Source organism: Leptidea sinapis, chromosome 24, assembly GCF_905404315.1.
Source record: "Leptidea sinapis chromosome 24, ilLepSina1.1, whole genome shotgun sequence".
NCBI classification, from domain to species: Eukaryota; Metazoa; Arthropoda; class Insecta; order Lepidoptera; family Pieridae; genus Leptidea; species Leptidea sinapis.
Window position 1 is genome coordinate 10,112,515 of NC_066288.1, and position 18,953 is coordinate 10,131,467.

General features: G+C 35.5%; 1 protein-coding gene across 2 annotated transcripts in view; it reads left to right on the forward strand.

Annotated features, from left to right (window-relative positions):
* Positions 1 to 18,953, forward strand: part of LOC126971752 (visual system homeobox 2-like) — a 149,442-nt gene that overhangs the window by 108,173 nt on the left and 22,316 nt on the right. For both annotated transcript variants that reach the window (XM_050818141.1, XM_050818142.1), the window contains exon 6: positions 13,933 to 14,107. In XM_050818141.1, coding sequence (XP_050674098.1) covers positions 13,933 to 14,107 — 175 coding nt within the window. The remainder of the gene's footprint in view (positions 1 to 13,932; positions 14,108 to 18,953) is intronic.

Below are 18,953 nucleotides of genomic sequence, written 5' to 3' on the forward strand. Positions count from 1 at the left end.
GCTACGGCGTCCTTCAGATCGAAACACAATAATGCTTACACATAACTCCTTCACGACAGAAATAGGCGCCGTTGTGGTACCCATAATCTTGCCGGCATCCTGTGCAAAGGAACCTCCCACTGGTGGTATATTAAGTATAAGTTTACTTTACTTCCATATTATTAACTTTAACCCAGGTCTTTTACATTTTTATTTTTTTACTTTACCAATAAATTCCCTATCCTTACAGAATAATCTATTGCGATAGAGACTTGACTAAAATTTTTACTATTTTAATTATCTTTTATAAACTTAAATCTTTTATTACTATGAACAATCTGTACCTACTTTACAAGTTAATTAATACTATACTATAAAACAAACTGCCATAAATTTGAACTCATTCAATGAGCAATCAAATAAGTCAATCCTATATGAAAGTTCGTTTAAATTTCTCAAATCAAATGCAATTTTAAAGATATGGGAGTAGATTTTTAGAAAATGTAGTAAGATTAGGATAGTATGTTATTAGTACCTATGGCAGTAGTAATAATAATAGAATAGCCTTATTTTATCAAGACAAGTAACAAAATAATCAAGGTACATCGCCATCATAATAACCACAAGGTTATTTAAATCTAATTTTTGTCACCCCCTTGAGAAGTTTGATTATTGAGACACTTACGGCCATTCCCAAAATTCAGTCTATCTCCGGTTGTGGCCTACTTGAGATAAAAATCGTAACTATTGTTGACTTTTCTGTCCCAATAAACTTATCGACGGAAACTCACCTAATCCGTACACGCTGTCTGTCAATGGGACGACGTATAGCTTACCAGCGATAGAAGTTTGTATGGAAATTGCAATTTACGCGTCCCAATATAAGGCGATAAGAATGACTTATCGGGTATATTGGGACAGCTTCAGATTATTGACAGCTAATTACTGACGTAGAAGGTAGTAATTTATCTCTATCTGTAGATAGTATATTGGAAACCTCCGTTAGATCAGGTCTATAATGACAGAGATAACTTCGTATCTACCGTCCACAGTTTAGCAAATTTTAGCTTAGTTTATTAATGAGGATACTTTACCTTTTCAACTTTTAATTGCAGGCAAATTTGAACTCATTTAAAGTCGACCGTAAGCCTATCCAATATCACCTTTAAGATATCAAAGAAGTTGCTTAAGTTGATGGCTCTGTGACATGACACTATTCAATCGAAGCATGTTTAATACGACAAGAAATGTATCAACTGAAATATTAATTCCGGCCCGCAGTCGGCAGATGTGTGGAGCGTGGAATATGAACGTGGACTCGTCGAATCAATTTGCAATAACGAAAATCCGATTAAATATCATAATCGTATGAAGCCGCACTGTCCAAAGACTCGTGCTCGTGTGCAATCATTAAAATTTTCAAAGAAGTCGTCGCTGTAATCCGATTGTAAACTCTTATTTGTCGGCCATGAAATACTATTATATAATACAAAATTATTATGTGATAAGTAATGCAACAACATCGCCTAAGCTAAAACTGACAATAGTTATCAAGTAATATGAATTTTAATAATAAAGTTCAAATATTATAGTATCTATCCATTTAATGTTTTTGTTTTGAATTTGCTTCTTACAATAAATGGTTGTTTTTGTAAACCAACGGAAGTAAAAATGGACGAGACGAGCACGACGTTCAGCTGATGGTAATTCATATGCCCTGCCCATTACAATGCAGTGCCACTCAGAATTCTTGTAAAATCCAAAAATTCTGTGTGGCTCTACAATTGCGCTCGTCACCTTGAGACGTAAGATGTTAAGTCTCATTTGCCCATAATTTCACTAACTACGGCGCCCATCAGACCAAAACACAATAATGTTAACAAATTACTGCTTCATGGCAGTCAGATGACTAAGCCGAAGCCGGCTAGATAGCCGGCTTCCTGTGCAGAGGAGCCTCCCACTGGTGATATACCGCCTTTACTAAAAGTTACTCCTACACTTAAAATTCAATAAGTCTTACATATCACGTAGGTACACATGATACAAAACGAAAATCGGTCAAAGCTGAATACATTCATAACTCAATTTGAACCCCGTCTTAAGTCGCTCGGTAAAATCCGAGATGCACAAAACATCCCCTAACGTTATTCCACGAGGGTTAAACGAATTAATTTTAATCGGATTTTAAACATCTTTGTGGCATTTATATTTGTAACGTGGATATAAGCAATATATTATTATGCTGTTTATTTCAATTTGAAATGAGGATTTAGTTAATCATGGGATAATATTTAGATGACAGGCTAGCTTTTTGGTCATCGTTCCGTCCGCGATAATCACCACGCATCTTATATCGAAACTAAACCTCGCTGTTGCAAAAACTCAACCGTGAGCGTGTAAGAAATATAATCTATTTCTCTGTAACAATGCAGGATCTAATTTAGGCTATTTCTCTCCCTTGAATAGAATTACCAGGAAAAATTTAAAAATTATATAAAAACGGTTCATTCAATGGTGGGATGACCACAATCTATTTTTGTGTTAATTTATATTAAGATTATATTCGTAGATATATAATATATTTATAGTTCTTGATTTATTTGAATAGCATGCCATTTTAGCATATAATTGAGGCTTCACTTACCATATGAATGTTATTGTTTTTGTATTATACTGTGCTTATATAAGTGTTTAAGTAAGTTGGTGGAATTTATTATTTAAATAAATAAAATAAAATATCAAATAAATCTAGACTATCTAAGCAAGCCTGTCAGTCTAGTTTGACTTCTAGAGTTCGTCTTCGATGTTCGTTGCGATCAAATCAACAAGTTTGTATTTAATGATATTGCTTGACTAGAGGGGAATCTATGGTCACTTTAAACACCAGGGAATTTTCGACAAAGTTGTCGGACTTAAATATTCATACTTCATTTGCGGTTTGAAAAAAAATCTTTAGCGATTATTGTTGTAATAATATTGGTGATCATCTACGGACAATTCCTCGAACTGTTATTGATAATATTACAATATTAAATTATTTTACTTATTGACAAAGCTTTACTCACGTTTCATCTAGTTTCGGATAATTCGGAGGTCTTTCATCAGGGTGAGTGTGGTAAGTCCGCGATAACGTCCCACCTCTAACTATTATTACAATTTAATAATTATGCCATACGATAGCTATAAAATATAAGCAACAATATACAAGAGACTTGATCCTGCAGACAAACTGTTGAAACAGTTCAAACTTTCTGTAAATGATTAATCGTATAAATAAATAGATAAAGAAAATGAAATAAATAGTCATAATATTGACATAATTATTACTATATTTAAAAGGATACCGTATTATTAAAGAAGAATTAAATATATTATAATTGGCAAATAAATCATCTTTTATATTAAATATGTTTTATACACAATCCATTACCATCTGGTGTCATGGTGTGTTCTCATCATAAAAAGGCATAAAAGTTTTTTTTTCTCAAAATTTATTCCTATAGAATTCTTTTTAATGTCATTTCTAATATACTAGATAATACTACCGCTTCGGAAATAAATGGCGCTCTGAGAGAGAAGCTGCGCCAGAAACTGTCCCACAATTCTTTTTTGCGCTTTTTTTAATAAAAATATACGATATTGTACTGTCATTGATCTGATGATGATTGACTGATGCTATAAAATAATCATAATCCAGTCCCAGGCTGTCCGATCATATACATATTCATCTGTGGAGTAATAGGATTTACGAACATTATTATAAAAGTAAGTTTTAAGGAGGTTTTTTTTTACAAACCCGTCAGATTTTATTGGTTAATCTAATTAACAAAAAAACTTCATTAAGCCGTGTGTTGATGAGGGAGAATGTTCCTTCGCAACCGATGCAGTTGATGGAAACCATGCCTCTTGATGATACTTGACCGTGTGGCAAGATTGCAATTACTGGGATCAAAGAATTTGTAGGTAGAACTCTTTCATAGTGATAATGATAAAATTAATAGTTCACTTAAATAATAATATTACACAGAGCGGAAGATGTAACTGACTCGGGTTTATAACAAAACATGATTTGCAAGATATTGAGGGAATAAATAATAGAGGGTAGAAATAAAAATATAGTAGTGTTGCGTGACGTCACATCCGACAGCGCAACAGTTAAATAAACAAAGTCACAAGCAAATTATATGCTACATAGATATCGTGGGGAATCGCTCATAAGCGGTAGCGATCTGAAATAGGTATAACCTGGTACAAGAAGAGTAGGAGACACATAAGGACAAATCTATTCGGATCTATAGAGTTACGGCGTATTTTTAACTAGAGATTTTTAAAGCTTTTTTATTACATTTATTGAAATGTATCTATGCAAGTATCCAACGGAATATGATTTTCACCCACTTCAAAGTGTCCGATTTACTTGACAAACAAATTTTGGAAAACCCAGAAGTACCTACTGTAATATTGTGGCAAGCTCCACATATTATTTAACGAACTTTATATATACGGAAGTTGTATTTATTCTTTAGAATACAAGAAGCAAGATGGCTTAATATGTTGAAACTCAACATTTCCTAAATATACTTGAAAATTTGATTATTATTTTTGTAATATAATATAATATTATATTTTTACTACCTTGGTAATAATATTGACAAGTTAGTAGTAATATGTTCCATCCTAAGGGACACAACCGAATTGGCTGACATCCTCGACGAAGTTTCACTCTCCCACTTAAAACTGACGTAAATTGGCCGCTTTGCCACATACTATTTGCATACATAATATACCAAATAGAGTGGCAATAATAAAAAAAGATGTGGTGTCGTGGGACACCAGTTAGGAATGAAGTTCCTTCGGCTAATGTAGAATCGACACAATTTGTAAAAAAAAATCGTGTTCAATTTTATGTAGGTTTTCTTGATTTTTCTCTTAAATTTTGCAGATTAGTTTTTATTTAAGTACAGGAAAGTATTTAATTTTTTAATTAATTTCATTTTATTCTTAACTTAAAATGCTAACAAATGTAATAATAAAAAAGAATTAATTATTATTACAAAAAAAAATATTTCAAAACTCAGACCGGTAATAATAATTATCTATTTTCATTCAGTTCTGAATAATCCTTCCAAAAAACTTCCACAATATCCACAAAAACTTTCTCTAGAATTCCTCAAACTGTCTTTCATTTTTCCTTTAGTTTTGTATTGGACACCACACTGTTTTCCATTTTCATTTTATTATGAGAGACTTATATAATATAATTAATCATAAAAATTTTAAAAAGAGCTATTTGAATGTGAAGAATGGCTTTGGTAATGTGTTCTATCAATTGGCAAATCGCGAATCTCTCATAACCGATTCCACAGCACAACAGCTGCGCTAACTAGGCAACTATCGGCAGTGAATAAGCAATTTTGGGCAATCTCTCGACCGGTTTGTCCAATCGAAATAATTGCTATAATATCGCTCCAACAATTTGGCTTCGCGTCCACGTCGCGTCTCCGCTGACAGCACCAATTGAGGTCTAATCAATGCTACGTTTAGATGGAGCCTTATTGTGTTATAAATATCAATATTATATATACAAATTAAAGACGGCTTGCAGCTGTATTAGTTATGTATTTGTAATGGGTATTTATTTAAAGACTAGCCTTTGTTTCTTAGCATCTTCTAGTTAAATGAATTAAAAATAAACAATATACCTACATCTAGATAGGTATGTAGTTCTAGAATCAGCTGAGTCGATTTGTACGCAAGACTAATTTAAATGACACACTTGGAATACAATTTACTTATTTGAAATAAATATTGTGAGCTCGTACAAGTTACTATAGTGTTCTAAGAACAATATAAAATAACAACTGTTCATTTTTGCGCACAGGTTATTAATAGGTACATAATTTATCATTATTGCTAAGGATAAGAATAAAAAAGTTTTGAATTTGCTTTTATCAATAAAATTAAAATCAATGAAAATACATAGAAACTTGACATAGAGGTGATTTGTTAAAAGAAAATTAAACATCCATATTTTATGATTTTTTCTTACAATACGAGTTTTAAAATAGTTTTAAAATGTTTAAAAATTAACAGTTTTACTTAAATTCCTGTCATGTTCAGTAAAATATATTGAGTCGTTTCTCTTATTAACCCCCAAATATAGTCACCAATCATGCTTTCAGTATACTGGCCTCAGTAACGTCTCACAGATTCAATTAAACCTCGATGCAAGCGTTCCTATTGCTCTTCCGAATATGCTTCCCATATTATCTTTAAATTTATCCAACTGAGAATGTAACATTGCATCTTTAGAGACATTCTACATCCGATAATGGAAAAATTCGTTATCGTGTCAGTGATGGGCTACAAATATTTCAGCTATAATTTTCGTTTCTGAAAGCTTTCAAGAAAACTCTTCAGAATCGCAACAGCAAAAGATATATCATTGAGCTCCGACAGCTACCCAGTAGTTACTTCTGCACTTGGCCTCGTTTATATAATCACTTACCCGAGATAGAGATATTAGAAAGAAACGCAGGAGATCCCGATGTTGAAAAAAAGTTAAATATGTTTTTGATAGATAAGATAGAGAAATTGTTTTTTGACATTTATTTAGTTTTTTGACATATAATTATTATAATAATAATAAGAACATTAGACATTTCAGCTGATAGGATTGTGAACATTTTGGAATAGATTAATATGCTATAATAAGGCAGAGTTTGGCTGCTCATATATTTTTGTATATGTTCAACACCTGTAGGTACCTACATTACTCAAATTCGTAAAAAAGAAAATTGAATTGAATCAATATCAGGTAAACAAGATATGGATAATGAACTAGTCAGAAGTGTATTCCACGTCCACCTGCGCATAGAGTTGTTAACATTTCCCCGGATTTGTGACCTCGATCAAGTAAAGTAGGCTTGATCCGTTGCGGAAAACCAAATGTAATGTAATGGTAAAATAACTAACAAAGTGTATGGAACACGCCTCTCAATTACCGCAGAAGTGGAAGCTGTTGTATCGTCACCGCTAGCCGCATATTAACTTATAGATTAATGAAAATGTGTCCAACGCACCCCAATATTGAATAATAACCTGTTAAGGCGCGCCACAGAGGACCGAACGCCGGGCGACGGGCGACGCGACGGCATTGTGCCACAAATTGCCGCCAAATTGGGAACAGACGCAATCGCAACTCTATTTAACGGAGCTGCACCTGATTGGACGACACGCCCCGCCCCGCGACTCCATTCAACTCATGCTGAAGAAATGAAATTATGCACTTTGTAAATAGCGCTTTGCGTGTCAACATCTTGTTTAACCTATCAATGTGTCTGGAACCAGTAATGAAATGAGATTGTTGACTCTGAATTTCGAGATGTAGATCGATACTTCCGGATCCGATTACAGTTTTAAAATTTTTTCTTAATCTTAATTTTACAAAATAATAATTCATGTAAATATTTTACAAATCTAAATTATCACACTTCACAAATATTATACACTCAAATTAAATCTATTCACAAGATCCTCATCAATAAAATTCTTACAAAAAATCAGCAAACATCTGCAACAATTAACCGAAGTGATAGTGTTTAGTGGATTATTTATAAAGCGGTGGCCCCGAGAGAGGGCCCTGAGGGGTCCCGTCCCTCGAGAGTGTACTTAGCACCTTGATTGTACCGAGCTGTTGCGGAGCTTCATCCCTTTTGTGTGATAGATTAGATATTGTCGTGATCCAAGTGGCTGGAGCTCGGCGCTCTGCACACGAGATAAATCAATGTTTGCAAACTTTATGCAATTTTGTCAAAGGGTTCTTAAGGGATGATTTACCGTTTAAAATTACAAATGTTTTTTAGAACAATTATGTGTCTATTGTGATATTTTTGTTTTGAATATCTATGACTATCTTTTTCTGAGTACCAACTGTCTATGCACACAATTCCTTGATACCTAGTATTTTATTCATTATATAAATTAACAAAATCTTATTTTCCAAATTGAAAAATGGAATAATTTTATCAAATTAATGTATTGTCATCGGTCCTCGATAAATCTACGAAGTTTGAACGAAATCTGGCCATTTAAAGTGGGTCAAAAACGCGCCCAAATGAGTCGGTTACAAACAAACATACAAGTAAAGCTAATAACAAGCGTGAAAAAATGCACAACAGTGGAACGTTCAGATACACTGATAAAGTATTTAAGTAATTTAAAATCAAATCTCAATACAATTTTTTTTTACCAAGTATTTGTTTATTCTATGTTGCTCACAAATTTAGTACATTTTTACTTTAGATTAAACTGTGGTTCATCCTAGTTTTGAACACATCTCGGACGTCATAGCTAAGAGATATTAGCAAAGCTTGTTTGCTTATTTTGCAAATCAGCCGCATTTGTAGCTTTAGAATTTCAAATCTAACTCCCAACACATACTCATCCGCGCTCCAAACAAATTGTTTCTCGAGCGTAACAAATTCAACCCTTAAACTAATGCGTCCAGGCACTACTGACCCTTCAAGTACACCTTCGTGTGGAGTGTCTCCAAACAGCCAGAGGTCAACAAAAGCTGGATATTGTGACACACAAGTAATAAATTGTCGGGTGAATGTAATTCGCTCGCACGCGCCACGCATCATTAACACGCCAGAATGTGCTGCCAAATTAACAATTACACGAACCTTTGTGCCTCTATGTTAATTAGTAAATTCGGATATCGCTATCATGTCGCTTACCTCCTCGCACATATGTAGCTCCTGCTCGTATTACTGCGTGCTGCATATTACCAATTAACTCGTGTAAGCTCTACGCAGCGTAATACACATACCAATTAATAAAATTTAATAACGTCTTAAACATTGTCAAATTTCATCATCCATAATTATTAGGATCCCGTAAAGTAGATCAAGTATCCATCTATTCAATATCAACATGATCGAATAAAACTAGAATATTTACTTATATAGATTTTCAACATGTTTGAATAAACTAATTTAGCGTTGAAATATGAAAAACTTTTGTTTTTCAAAATCTTTTCATTTCAATCAATGACGTCTTAGACCATACTGAACTGCATTTTTCAAGTTCTTTCTAGTTACTGACGCCGTCATAACTAATCATGAGCTAATCCAAGTTTTATATATTTTGATTGTGCCAAAACAAACAATAAGTATGGAATATTTAATTATATTGGAAGACGTAGTACTCTTGATGTAAAGTATTTTTCTTGCTTAAATGTATTAAAATCAAAAAATCTTCCATCAAACTATAATCATACAAATCTTCATTGCTGCGGAATTATCCCTACTTATTCAAACCTCCAAGTCTTTGTAAATGGATGGCTTTGCAAAATCTTCGGTAGTACTGGCCCGACAAAAGTACAAGCCGCACCTGATGGTGGACTGCAATTAACTAAACGACGGCCAGTTGGACCTGGAGTAAAATCAAAAGTGATGCTCTAGACCGATTGGAATTTAACTAGTGGTTACAAAAACTTTTTTAATTTCAGAGTGATATGGAAGGAAATCCGATAAACAAATAAGGGACATTACAATTTATTTAATCACGGTTAGGATTATTCCTTCAGCAAAGTAGAAGAGCACAAAGAAGGGCTTGCCTCTTGCAACAATTGAATTTTGCAAATCAATAAGCCTCGGGCTATTTCCGACAAACAATTAGAGTAACCCGGTCTAATCCCGGACAGTTTCAACCTAATCCGGAGTCCACAATTAGACTGTCAACGGGACGAGGCGACCAATCAATAACCGGCGCTGTAGCCTCGGGAGGAGGCGGGCGCTGGGAGGGTAAGGGGGGGTGAGGCGAGCTTACACCGACTTAAACGGCGGTAAGTGCTCATTATGAGGGTGTACAAAGATTCTCGTTATTGAGTTACGCTATTGTTGAAGTCAATTTGTGCTACAATAAGATTAGTTCGAGTGGTTCATGTTGATGAAATTGATGTGTGGAGGGTTGCGCTTGGCTCACTGCTGCTGTTGTATGATTGACATTAACCTGCTGGAAGGTCAAACAAGAGATGGTTATAATTTAAACAATATTTTGTTTACATGAGCGTCTTACGAATTTGTACGTTTTTTTTATCTACACCCATCCATTAAATCCTCTATAAATGATTCTGAAACAGTTAGCTTACTGCTAAAATTAAAAAAAGCCAGTCGTTAACCATTAGGTACATCATCCAAACGAGTGTTGTAATGTTGTACTGAATTTCAATACAACACTCGTTTGGATGATGTAATGGTTATTGGGACAAGTCTTGTATGCAACTGTTGATGATTAGGTATTAAAACACTCATGATACTATTATCACCCACCCCACATTCGTGTTTTAATACCCCTTATAAACAACAGTTGCATAAATAACTATTACAGATTTTGACAAAATACAAAAAGCTGTTACAAACACAACTAAGCACTCACATAAAAAGTCATAATGCCTACTAGGATCGTAAGTAACCCATGGTAAGATCATATTAATTGTCTTTCGTGACTTCTATAATCACTAGATCACCAGCATTTTATAATATGTGTCTTTTTATAACTTTTGTTCTCAAAACGTTGATCAGGAATTATGTGCGTCATGTTATTTTTTCCGTCATCATATTCGCACACATCCTCCTCACACACCTTCCATGCGTCTACCAGACCTGAAACACATATAAATCCCGCAATTACACCATCCAGCTCTATCAGTCAGTATTCTTGGTCGAAAACTAAATGTCGTATCTTCACTGTAATCCTGATGATGTGCATTCTATTAATAATATTTCAACACTGTTCTAAGTACCTACCCTAGTCCAACAATTAACTTTTCCTACTTAATTACTACAGAACTAAGTAAACTATATCTAAGTAAATGGTATTCAAACTAAGACTGTGTAATCACTTATTGAACATCAAAATCTTCCGCCTACTAGAAAAGATATTCCTTAGACCTGAAAAGTGACAACTTCATCAAGGTAAGGTTAATAATACTAAATACACCTGTTATAGTAAAATACAATATATAAAGTTATAATTGTGTATGTTATATTATACTGGTAAATTTTATTTTGACTGAATCGCGCTCCCTTAGTCGAATCTAGCCGACTTTATGCAAACAAGCGTTATATAGCCAAGCGTGGCACCTGAGTCTCATTCAATGAACACAAAACAAAGTGCTCACTTATTAAAAGGTCTGAAATTAATGAAAATGTCTGTTTTTATATCTTCTGTCGATCTTATAGTAACGTTACCCTTAAATACAGCTAGTTATGTATTCAGCACAGTTATATAATAATGTATTGAGTAGATGGGGGATGGGGGATGAGGTCGGTGCTCGTGGGTTCTGCCGGAATATAATACCGACGGAGTATTAATTTGCGCGGAGAGCGCGGATCGAGTTTAATTAACAAATTTAATTAGAAATTAACTGTTTCGTAGAGCCGGCGCTGCACGCTCTATACAGGGCTGTCACTTGCTGTGTTTTCTGTTTCATCTATATAAATAACGTGTGACGCTGTTTGTCCGCGATGGACTCCTAAACTAATGAATGGATTTTAATGGGGACTACTTCAATGAGTGCAGTTTAGTCCAACTTGAGACATAGGATAGTTTTTATTTTGATTTGGGACAAATAATTATTTTTATTTTCAATATTTCTTTTGTATGGACATATTTTCTATGAGAGAATTTAGTGACACGGGGTTTGTCAGTTCTGCTGCGCAAGTATTTCATTATAACAACAGGGAGCATCTTTTACGTAATAATTCTTAATGTTTGGAAATATTATTGGCAAATTGCTACAAAAACAGTATTTTTTTATCATCTGCAGAACAACGTCTGTCGGGTCAGCTAGTGTTATATAAATGTCAAATGTTAAAATAAAGTTTCTAATTTGTAGATTAATGTTATAAAAAGAATTTAACAATAAATCTTATCACAGGTAAGAGATGTGATAAAGAAATCAGACAAAAGCTTATAATGACGTTATATTTGTAAATAATTCCAGCGGTGTGTATAAATCTGTTTGGTAACTGTGTAGTTAGATACCTCGGATGATTTTTGTTCGAAATGTTGACTTTGAGAAGAGCTGACACAAAACTATGAAGTCACTATTCATTTCTATTTGAGGCTACGGCATCAACTCACCATGACAGAATATGTGTTTATGCTACAACATAGACCCTCCCCCAATACACGGCTTCCTGGCTCTGTTTTCACTCTCGATGTTTCTTCACCATCACCTCCACAAATGATAAGCCGATCACTGTACAATAAAGTTAATTGTAGAGTACTTCGAAAGCAATTCGGTGAGCACAGCCCTAGCGCGTAGTGGTTAAGCTGAGAGCTCCGCTCGTTTGGAATTTGAAAATTTAATCTAGTCGCGTTTGTTCCCACTAATTGGTTTGTTTTGTGAGCTTAGTTAATACCGCGGCGACGCCCACTCGCCTGGATCAACACGCGAACCAATCGCTCGCTGGGTGCGAACTAGGAGGGTTTGAGTGCCGGCTCCTCGGCGGTGTCCAAGCTGTTGTTACAAGCTGAAACATAAAAATGTGTTTAACTCTTCCATAATATCTATTCTATCATATAGATACCGACGGTCATGTTGGCAAGGCGGATAAAAGTAAATTGAGCACACGATGTAAGATTAAGATGACTGTGAGACTAGCTGACCGCACGTATCACGATCAGGTCAGGACTTGTGTAGAATAATTGATGTTAGTAAAACCCACAGAAGCACGTAACGCAGATTTTGGCAATCGGTGATTTTGGCATTCTGCATTTCGGGAGGCCAACACTCAGTACTTCCGGTAGACAGTTACATCTAAATATTATGTAATGTAAAGGAAAGACGTAAGACAGCTTGAAGAACGGTTCACGTCTAACTAAGAGGTAGGCAAGATCAGTGGGAGGCTCCTTTGCACAGGATGTGGGCTAGATTATGGGTACCACAACGGTGCCCATTTCTGCCGTGAAGCAAATAATGAGCAAGCATTATCGAGTTTCGGTCTGAAGGGCGCCGTAGCTAGTGAAATTACTGGGCAAATGAGACTTAACATCTCATATCTCAAGGTGACGAGCGCTGTAGTAGTGCCCCTCAGAATTTTTTGGTTTTTTCAACAATCCTGAGCGGCACTGTATTTTAATGGGCAAGGCTTTACAACTAACATCAGCTGAACGTCGAACTCGTCTTGTGCCTTATTGTCATACAAAAAAACCTCCATCTGATATAATATAGTTAACATAAAATAATCTTTTAATATTTTTGTTTTCTTTCAAACCTCTCAACAGACTCTTATTACAAACACCAATAATATTATTAAAGTCGTATTAATAATATACACCATACATATTATATAGTTTTTCCTCGTCCAACCTACACAACATATCATACTAAGTCGTGTGCTCCTGGGTGTCGGTGAGTCTCACCAGCGGTTGTCTGCCACGCAGCAGTAGCACGGCAGCGATATTTGTATTTCGGTTTTAAGGACGTTTTGCTGTTTAAGTTACTTAATGGCCTACTGACACTTTATCTTTTCTCTAACTAGAGTTTTTTTGCCCATGCCAATTACAATGCAATGCCGCTCATGATTCTTTAAAATCCCCAAAAATTCTGAGCGGCACTACATTTGCGCTCGTTATCTAGCGACATAAGATGTTAAGTCTCGTCAGTGCCCTTCAGACCGAAACACAATAATGTTTACACATTCTGCGTCGGGGCAAAAATAGGCGCCGTTGTGGTCCCCATAGTCTAGCCGGCATCCTGTGCAAAGGAGCCTCCCACTGGTGATGTGCGGTGACGTTCAAAATCCTCGCCTTTTATGAATCTTAACGGCACGCCAGGAAGTTGGTATATATTCACCATTAGATAAACGTCTCATTTGTGTCAGCTACAAGCTACAGAGCAACATTGCGCGTGTTATTCACATCAGGGACTATTTCCAGGTGTGGTTCCAGAACCGGCGCGCTAAGTGGCGCAAGACGGAGAAGTGCTGGGGCCGCTCCACCATCATGGCGGAGTACGGCCTGTACGGCGCCATGGTGCGACACTCCCTGCCGCTGCCGGAGACCATCCTCAAGAGCGCCAAAGACAACGACAATGTCGCCCCCTGGCTACTCGGTGAGAGCATGTCATCTTAATTAATGTAGTGCTACACGACCTACTCTGTGTGTCTTCAGCGAATGAAAGGTTCAGAAAACACCTTTTTCACAACATATCGTACCATGAGTTTTATCTTACAGCTGTTGTACGCTAGAAATAATGATTTATCAACTCAACTTTTATTTGGAGACCCAGACCCATATTGTATCAATCCGAAAAAGGTCCATATAGAATTTTATCTTGTATTCTTGAAACATTGTAGATACATTTTTGCAGCATTTGAAATGTTTCTTGAAAAGACAATAAGGGACGAGACGAGCAGGAAGTTCACCTGATAGTAATTGATACGCCCTGTCCATTACAATGCAGTACCGCTCAGGATTTTTGAGAACCCCACAAACTATCAGCGGCACTACAACTGCACTCGTCACCTTGGAGACATGTGATGCTAAGCCTCATTTGCCCAGTAATGGCGCCCTTCTTGTAAGACTGCCCATGGGGCCCAGTTTATATGGATCTACTAGTACGATTTGTGGCGTGTTGGTGGCTTTATATAATTAATAACAACGAATAACTTGGGACAGCTTTGTGTTTACGGGGTTGTGGTCTGACTAAGAACCGGGGGACTTGTCACTTTGCGCGACTTGGAACAGCGCTTCACAGAAAAGACTCAAAGTGTTTGATAATGGCGACGTCTTAGCCATTCTGTCAGTCATGGGTTAACACTAGTCCTCTGGGACCAGAGCTGGCAGTGATAAATTATCACTTATACACTACACGTCTTAATTACATGCTTCATTGTTTTTTGTCTATGTTTTTGTGTTCTTAGTTTATGTTTAAAAAGTATTTACAATATACTTTCACTTACTTTTCACCGAACAATAAACTCTTCATCGAAGAGTGCTATAAAATTATATTTAGCAGATACAGTATATTTATTTATTTATTTTTATTTAATATTTTTAAGAAAGCCAACAGCTGGTTTTACATACATTAAAATAATTAACAAACATAATTCGTTCGAGCTAATAATAGGCTTCCACATGTACATAGGAACAAGTATAATATTATTAAATGTAACATATTAATTACAAACAAACAACACAAGTATAATTAAAAATTATTAAATAAAACTTCATAAAATTATTAAATAAATTCTTCTCGCACTCCTATCGCCAGTTGAGAGCATGATCAAAAAAGAGTAATTTCATTCCTAATGTTAATTTGTTAATCACTGCTAAATTGTTTTACCAAATGGGCTCTAATTGAATTAATACTGGAGTTAAAGACATCAATATTATCCGTGTCACAAAAATGATTGAATGACTGCATAGCTCTTAAAATAAATGTGTTCCTTCTATAATTTGTGCGACAGAATGGTACAGCAAAGATATGCTGTTGTCTTAACATTCTACTAGGGGCTGCCAGACAGACTTTGGTCAGTAATATAGAGCAGTCAATCATACTTCTTAGTATTTTGATTAAAGTGATTATATCAGAAATATCTCTACGAGCTTTGAGTGGTAGAAGGTGGAAGCGCTTGCAGCGTTCTTCATAGCTTACATTAGGTATTTTAAACTTAAAGCCTAGATATCGTGTAAACTTCCGCTGAACCCTTTCAATTGGATTAATGTGTTCACCATACATTGGGTTCCAAATTTGTGAACCATATTCAAGATGGCTGCGAACGAAAGAACAGTAGAGAATTTTTAATGTTTTCATACTTTTGAAAGGTTTGGCTGTACGTATTATGAAACCTAGTGCTTTAGACGCTTTAATGATAGCCTGATCAATATGTGGTACGAAAGTTATTTTGCTATCATGGAAAACACCTAGATCATTTGTTTCGTTTACCACAGATAGAGGTTCCTGTTTTAAAATATACGTATGAGGGAAAGGGGTAGGCTTAGTAGTGTAATGCATGTAGAAACATTTGGATACATTTAGGTCTAATTTGTACACGGTACAATAGTCATCCAGTCTATACAAATCTTCTTGAATGCGTAATGCATCTGTCTTATTATTTGCTATACCAAAAATTTTCATATCATCTGCAAACAAAAGGTAATTCGAATTTTTAATGAATCGTCCGATGTCATTTATGAAAATTATAAAAAGCAGAGGTCCTAGTAATGATCCTTGAGGGACCCCAGAGGGTATATTTTTCCAAGAAGAGCAGTAACCATTGAGAACAACAGCCTGTTTTCTATCAGAGAGATAAGATTTAAACCAATTGTATAAATCGTCACGGATACCAAGTGCTGTAAGCTTTTTGAGAAGAATACAATGGTCAATTCGGTCGAATGCTTTCGTATAGTCCATGTATATAACATCAACTTGATTACCCTGTACCATTTGTTCAGATATGTAGTCATTTAGCACTGCTAAGTTTGTGACGGTAGAGCGTGCTTTTAAAAATCCATGTTGACATTGATCAAAAGCCGAACTAAATGTTTTGTAAACTTGCGTGAACACAAGTCTCTCAAGAACTTTTGCAAATAAGCTAAGTTTGGATATTGGCCTGTAATTTTCTACATTTTCCCTTGAACCTTTTTTATGTATTGGAGAGACATAAGCAGTTTTCCATTTGAGGGGAACCAAACCTTCATTGAAGGATCGCTTAAACAATAATGATATTGGTAATGACAGCTCGAAGGCACATGCCACGATAAATTCAGCTGGTAAATGGTCAGGTCCTGAAGATTTTTTCAGATCTAATGACTTAAGGAGTTCATATACTTGTTTGCAACTGACTTCTAGGTTCCCCAATTCAAAGGCCGGATTTGATGATGGTGGAGGCATTTGAGAGCTAGGCGATGAGTTGGATAAAAAAGTAGTATAAAAATAGTCTGAGAACAGCTCACTAATATCATCTCCTTTAGTACAACTTTTGTCTTCAAATGTCATTATGGATGGAATGGTACCACGCTTACGCCTATCTAGGACGTATGAAAACATTTTTTTGGGATTAGTACATATGGATTGCTCAATGTTGTTCATATAATTATCATAACATTCCCTTTCAGTTGCATCAACACGTTCTCTGAGAACTCTGAAAGAGGCTTCGTCTGATTTGTTTCCATAGACTTTGAACTTTCTAAAGAATTTGAATTTTTCTTTAATCATTCTGATTAGAGATGAAGTATACCACGGGGGATATTTAACATTGCGCGACTTACATTTAGGGACAAACTCATCTCGCAATTTATATATTATTTTGTAAAAAGAGTCAAGTGCTTCATTAATGTCGCCTGAACAGACAATTTCCTCCCAGTCGACCTCTGACAATATTTTACGAATTTTGTCGTAGTTGGCACGCTTGAAACAGTAAAATTCGGTTTTTTGAGGTGATAAGGGCTTAAAATCCAGGGAAGGCACTACACATATAGCTTTGTGAGGCGAGTCCTCAGGTACAAGCGGAGTAGCACACTGGAATACTGATACAGAGTCATTTGAAAGTACGAGATCAAGTATACGGCCGATATTGTTTGTTACGTGATTATATTGTTTCAAACTACACATATTAATATTATCAGCAAAATCGAAGTAAATCTGTTTGGTTAGATTATGCGGAATAAGTCCATCCTCAGAAGATGAAGAAACCCACTGAATTTCACTTAGATTGAAGTCACCTAGTACTAGAAATTTGTCATCTTTGTAGGTGTTAATAAGTGTGAGTAGCTGGTTTTGAAAGTTTGCTAACTGAACATTAAAGGAATTACCTTCCGCCTGATTACAGAGGTAGACTGAACATAAGTGAATGTGGGTGGCTGTGGTTGTTCGAGTACGAGGTATAAATAACGTAACCCACAGATCTTCAGCTGATGAACTCCAGCTCGGGTTGCCCCGGGCATGTATTGTGTTCTTAACAGCAATGAGTACACCTCCTCCCTTTGTTTGACGAGTGAGATCGTAGTTACGGTCGTTTCGCCACACATTATACGTTTCATTAAAAAGTTCACTGTCACAAAACATATCGTTGAGCCAAGATTCAGTTAAGACGATAATATCATAATCGCTCATACAGACGTTGCGATAAAAAACATCCGTCTTTGTCCGCAGTCCTCGAACATTTTGGTAATATATTTTTAAGTTACCCATTTTAATAGTAAATTATAATAGCTGTATGACACAAACTCAAATAAGGTGTTAATATAACAGACTAATGCAATAATAGGAAATACAAATAATTTACTATAATAATAACAAAACTGGTCACTGACAACTAGGTAAATAGCACGATCGTTAGTCTTGAATGGTAAGTTGTTAACAAAATAAAAAGTCATCGTTAAGTGTAATTTAAGTTCACTATCTGATTTATAATCTGACCGAGTGTTTACGACACACGAAAACTCACTCAATGAATATAATAGGTATAAAAGTAAATTCAGATTTAAATTATATTTACGGATAAACATCACATACACAAAGAAGCACCCAGAAAATAAATTAAGAATTGTTTGTATTATTACGAAGTGATTAACAAATAAAGTGTCTATCGTTAGTGATTGAATAAAACTTCGATAGGAATGCGAGTAGTCATGAAGAAAAGAGTTACAATGTTGGTTATTGGTTACTATACACAGAATTAAATATACTAATTGATTTTTGATAAGTCTTTCTCTGATCTTATATGTAAAGGGGGAGAACTGTCGGTGAAACGCACCAGTATTTTGCCATGCTGTACCCAAATATACTTGTAGTTTTTTTCCTTTGCTAGTGCCTTGGTCTGTGAAAGGAGCTGTTTATTCCGAGCTGTAAGATGGTCGTTAATAAAGATGTGCTCCTTTCCTTCGAATCCTACGTCCGATATATTAAGACCCTTATAGGCACGCCCGGCTGCAACGAAGTCTTCTTTAGCATA